Source organism: Atta colombica, unplaced genomic scaffold (assembly GCF_001594045.1).
Source record: "Atta colombica isolate Treedump-2 unplaced genomic scaffold, Acol1.0 scaffold149, whole genome shotgun sequence".
NCBI classification, from domain to species: domain Eukaryota; kingdom Metazoa; phylum Arthropoda; class Insecta; order Hymenoptera; family Formicidae; genus Atta; species Atta colombica.
The window spans coordinates 226,430-232,151 of NW_017259238.1; the positions used below are offsets into that span (position 1 = coordinate 226,430).

A 5,722-nucleotide genomic window follows, 5' to 3' on the forward strand; every position below is an offset into this window, starting at 1 on the left:
TTTTCTTAAATATATTCGAATATTTTTGTTATATTGATACGCCATTTATCACACCACATTTGAATGTGAAAACATTTTGCAATTTCTTTAAATTTAATATCGTTGATAAAATTTGCTTGAATATTTAAAAAATTAACTAACAATTGATTTCAATTAATTAATATCGGTATCATCAATATGTTAATGACGTTTAAAAGTATTAATTATTACCAATTTAGTAGCTAATAATTGATACTAGCTGATCACTTAAGGACATGAGAAATAAATAATTTTCACGATATATTGCCAGTCATTGTTATTTCATCTCGTTATTTCATCGATAACTGCATTTATTTTCTGGCAGTGTAAAAAAATCACGAAGTAAAGATCACTGATCCATATAAAAATATATATGCATATGATGTACATGTATAAATTTACATAAAAAAGGAATATTATATTTAGTAATGAAGATAAGTCGACTTATGAAATAAATAAATAAGAGAAACTAATGTTTTGTAACCTAGACGGAATCATAGTACTCGCTTTCTGAGTTTTGTGTCGAGTTTTTTAGTTTCATAAATACATTAAATGCTAAATTTAATTCAAATATAAATTTAGATTTAAATATTTATAACAAATATTTAATACTAAATTCAATTTAAATATAAATTTGTATTATATACTCTTTCTTTCTATTTAATCATCCAGCTTCGATCATCATATATATTAACTACGATAAATCATAATAAGAGAATATAATAATAATTATCAGTATTGTATATCTCACAATAAAGAGAAATGATAGAGATCATACAAGAAATGTACAAATGTGATCTATCGCAGGAAAAGGCAGTTAGCGTTATCCTTCAATAGATCGGACTTTTCGATGTTTGATTATGAAAAAACTGTTATCGCTTCCTGTTATGATATTATACGATTGTCGATGAGTTTTCGCAAGTCCGATGGGCAATTTAAACGAGCTTTTTTCTATTTTCATAATTTAATAATTTAAATCTCAATATATAATTTCATTTAATTTTATTAAATTTTATTTGATTTCTTTTAATATTCTGATCTTTATTTGTTTATTAAATTCAAAATGAGATTACTCTTTTGGTTCACCAATAGTAACCTCTAAATTTAAATAATTTTGATTATCATACTCGAAAGAATTTTACAATTCTAGGTTTCGAATTCTTATGGAATAATATAGATGACTCGCTCAGCGCTGGACGGGTTCGACAATATCTATTGCACATTTCATACTTTTTAATTATGTCAAATCCAACTTTTAAGCCAAGAGTCATTATGTTTGTCTTCCTTTTTCGAAATATAATGATTTATAAATCCGTGGTTCTTTACATAAAGATAACAAAATATACTACATTCTTAAGTATTGTTTTATAGTATCGAATATGCGTATCACATATTTTTAAAAATGATTCTATAAGATAGAATCTTTGATATATGTTGGAATTTACGGATTCACGTTCAGTTTAATTGATCTTTAACATTACAGATTCTTGATTCCACGGATACATAAATCCTGCTTTTAATGAATCTTAAGTCAATCGTTCTTTTTTTCGAATTCTGTTTTCTTCTCTTTTTTTGTGCATTAGTAAGAATGGAAAAAATCCTGAAAACAACCCATAACAGTTGCGGCTTGTTCTCAGCAGGTACTCAGCTTGTACATTTTTTAGCCCGTTTTTTCTTCGTGTACTTAGCGCTAAAGAGAATAGTCGAAAAAGATTAAATAACTTGTATCAAACAACCATTTCCGACTATCTTTAAAACTTATGTTCCTCGATTTTTATATGGGCTCAAAACACTAGCAGAATATTTTATTTTTTATAAATTTTACAATTGATTTGGAATCGGTTTTTTACTTTCATTAGAGAAAAATCCGATTCCAAATTGATAAGAGCTCCATTAACATGAAAACAGTCAATCGTGAACGTCCCATATAAAATGAGAATTAAACAAACTTTACGCTAAACGTACAATCGAAGCATGCCCATCTCTTTGTTAACTAGGAACTAACAGTTTTTACTTATTTATTCTTCCCTTTCTTCCTTGTTCTCTCTTTCTATATAGAAATGTTTCTGTATATAAGTATCATATTCTCTAAAATTATCTGTAAACAAAGATTCGCTGGTCCAGTTTGCCAATCTGATTGCCACTTTCAATTCTTCTATCTAGATCTTTCATTTTTTTACTAATACTGTCTAAATACAAACTAAAAACAGACTTTATCCATAGTCCCGCTGTACAATTGTTTGCATTTCTTTATTGCTATCGTCCTGGGTCGTCAGTGTGACTACTATTAATTAATTTACGTCATGGAGCATGATCAGGAAGAAAATGCAAGAAATTTCCGCTTTCATCTATCTTGCTTTCTCTTTTTTTTTTCTTGGACCCAGACGAGAATCGATTGGCAGCTTGGAACTTATACAAGGTGTCTCGCAACAACCATCAGATATCACTTCAAAAAAATCTTTTTTTTTTGTAAATTCAATGTTTTCTCTCGATAAAAGTGTTAAAATCTTAATTTTGTATTCAATGTACCTTCGTTGAATCAATTACTAAATCGTTACACATGAAATCTTGCTTTTTTGTCTAAGAATATTAAAACTTTAAAAATTTATAGAACGTTTCATAAAAAGTTTCAGATCTTTAACATGTAACTATTTAATATATCTGATTTCAATTAGAAAATTTTATAAAAGTATTGATGTTTCATTAATTTATTATGACTTTTTTGACACTATCTTTGGTTGTTTCAGCACACCCTACATATATCTCCCCTTAAGCGGTGGCACTTGACGTGTAAGAAAAGCGAGTACGTAAACCGCCAGCTCGGACCGCTATTCGATATAAGAAATCTGAGCGTCTCTTACTTTACAATATCATCACAGAACTTTGATGTGTGTTTATATTGCTTAATATAAGACTTAAAAATTATCGGCTCGAGAAATGGCGGTTTACGTCAGTCCATCGCTATGATTAATTCTAATTATTCTTAGCATAATAAATTGCATCTAAATGGTATTAAAACCTTCGAGGTGAAGGTTTGAAACCTTTCAGAGCCACTTTGCTGCCCGGGGATAGTGCACTTAATTAACTTCAGCTTATACCTATTCGTATATACAGGGTGATAGTGTTATACTGCAATAAATTACTGTATCTTGTGCGAGATCTACTAATTTCAGAAAAAATGTTCAATAAAAAGAAATTATATGGATTTTTAGGGATATGTTTTGAACATATTTTGATGCACGGTCTCACTTTCAAGAGAAAAATTTTTTCATCATCATTAAGTATTCCTTTTGTATTTTGACGCAAAACATTTCCTGTAAAATCTCTAATAAAAATTCTTTTCTAAGGTAATAACATTTTGTATTATTTAATTATCCTCTGTATTAACAATTTGTAATAATATAATGAAAAATAATATTTAAACAATAAATAAAGCAGGATTAACAATGTGTAGTAATATAATGAAAAAATAATTTAAACAATAAGCAGGATTTGAAAAATCCTCCTCTATTACAGAATTAAAATTCGAATATTCTCCACGAGGAAAAATCGTCTCTAAATTGAAACTCAAAAGATATTTTAAGATTTAAAAGAATTGAAATAAATATTGCAAGAATCAAAAAGTCAAAAGTTTGCTTTATATATCGTAGAAATATAAAATTTGAAATTCTCGCCAAAGGAAAGTTCGCTATATTGAAAATTCTATAGAAAATTGCAATTAAAAAATTATCTAAGACACCCTGTATACGTATGTACATATTTATGCGTGTGTGTCATAAGTAAAGGAATAAATTAACCCTCTATAAAGGGCCGACATTAATTGGAGACTGATTGAAGTGACTGATTAGTAACGGTGACAGATTGTAAGGTTTTGCAACTCGATAACTGATCGAGTTCTACAGGTCTCACAGCTTCCTCTATCATTTTCATATCTGCCTGAACTTGAACATTCTTCGCTATTTTGCTCTCACCCTGATTGGAGGACTCATCGTAACCAGAATCGGATGAAGAGTCACTATCTGTCTTTGTTTGTTTCGAACTCGTTTCTGAACTTGATGATGGCGATTCAACGCTATGAATAGGACTGATGGATGCAGAACTATGAGTGGGACTGGTGACTGTTAAAGAAGAAAGAAGTTGCCGCCTGGCAAGATTTACGCAAGGTTTCAGGCTAGATGGATACATTATAATCTCACCATTGGCGCCTCTGAAAATGCTGCCACAGCAAATAATTTCTCTGTATAAAACAAAAGAAATATCATATATTAAATGCAAATTAAGATATGTACAATATAAAAAATATTTAAGATAGGTATCTTCAATGAAAGAAATATATATTCATAGTAAACATATAAAAATTGAGAAATATACAAATATGTAATAGAAGTAGTTATTGAGTCATCTCTAATTTTTAGATCTTATAAAAGTTGTTTTCCTACAAAATTTTTTTTAATTTATTTAAAATACTTAATTTTTGTAAAGAATTCTTAGTTCTTAAAGTTAATTTGCAAAATTCTTAGGATTTATGAAATTTTTTTCATAATATTACCTTTTGTAATAAGATAAATCTAAAAAATCATTATCTTCATTCATATCCTGATCTTGAACGAGATCTAATTGTTTGTCATTAGAGCCAATATCATCGTCATCATCCGAGATGCTTTCCGATCTGCTCGAAGCTTTACTATCTGCCAATGTATAATCTTCTACAATATAAAAAAAAAAACAAAGAGAATATTTTAATACGATTATTAAATTAATACGATTATTAAATATTAATAACATATTATTAAGATATCCCAATTTCTATTTCTATCTTTTAATTTTTGTATTGTTTTCTAAACCATATTTATGTTTTGAATCATATATAATAGATTAATAAAATTTTATATTCAGTTTAACCAACCGATTAAATCATCGCTCATTGATGGGCTTCGTTCTCGATCTGTTTCTGTTTTTACATAGACATGTTTCTTCTTAGCGAGTTTGTCAGATATATCTTTAACTTTTCTTTTATTTTTTGCTTTAAATTTTGTCAGAGACTTAATACCAGGACCAGCGCGTGCATCCACAACCTATAAAAAAAATTGATAATTTAAATTTAATAACATAGTATAATTAAAAATATCAAATATATAATAAGTTGGATATTTTAATGTTATTTTAATGTTAGCAGTCACCTAAACATTTGATATCTTACAATTGTCACAAAAAGAAGTCTATAATTCTTTTTTTCTCTCTCTTATAAAGTAGATAAATATTTGTTGATTGTAATTAAAACCAAGAATCAAAATTCAATCAAAAGAATCGGAATATAATTTAATAAATAGTGATATTTATATTATACTAGCAAGATTAAAATTCAAATAATAAAAATAAGATTATTCAACAGATACTAACATGTCTCCAATTGCGATCATTTCCTGGAGGCAACTTCTTAAATCTCTTTACTAGAAGCACACATGCATTACATATCTCTCCGCTACGCCTCTCATCAAGTTGAAAACATAGCATAAAATCATCCTCATACTTTTTACTATCTGTGAATCTCGAACTGTAAAAAGATTTATAAATATTTATTAAAACATTTATAAAAAATATAATATAATTGTACAATATATAACTATATAAATGTAACACTATACAACTATAACAAAATATGTGATATCATCAATACATTACGAATCGTGACATTAACTCCTAC

The 5,722-nt window shown here is 27.8% G+C and overlaps 1 protein-coding gene across 1 annotated transcript in view; it reads right to left on the reverse strand.

Moving 5' to 3' along the window:
* Nucleotides 1-3,787: 3,787 nt before the first annotated feature.
* The window catches only part of LOC108685237 (protein FAM60A), a 9,270-nt gene continuing 7,335 nt past the window's right edge, over nucleotides 3,788-5,722 (reverse strand). Inside the window, exons 3-6 of the mRNA XM_018189928.1 lie at nucleotides 5,419-5,572; nucleotides 4,925-5,093; nucleotides 4,568-4,724; nucleotides 3,788-4,255 (exon numbers count right to left, since the gene is read on the reverse strand). Coding sequence (XP_018045417.1) covers nucleotides 3,835-4,255; nucleotides 4,568-4,724; nucleotides 4,925-5,093; nucleotides 5,419-5,572 — 901 coding nt within the window. The 3' untranslated portion in view covers nucleotides 3,788-3,834. The remainder of the gene's footprint in view (nucleotides 4,256-4,567; nucleotides 4,725-4,924; nucleotides 5,094-5,418; nucleotides 5,573-5,722) is intronic.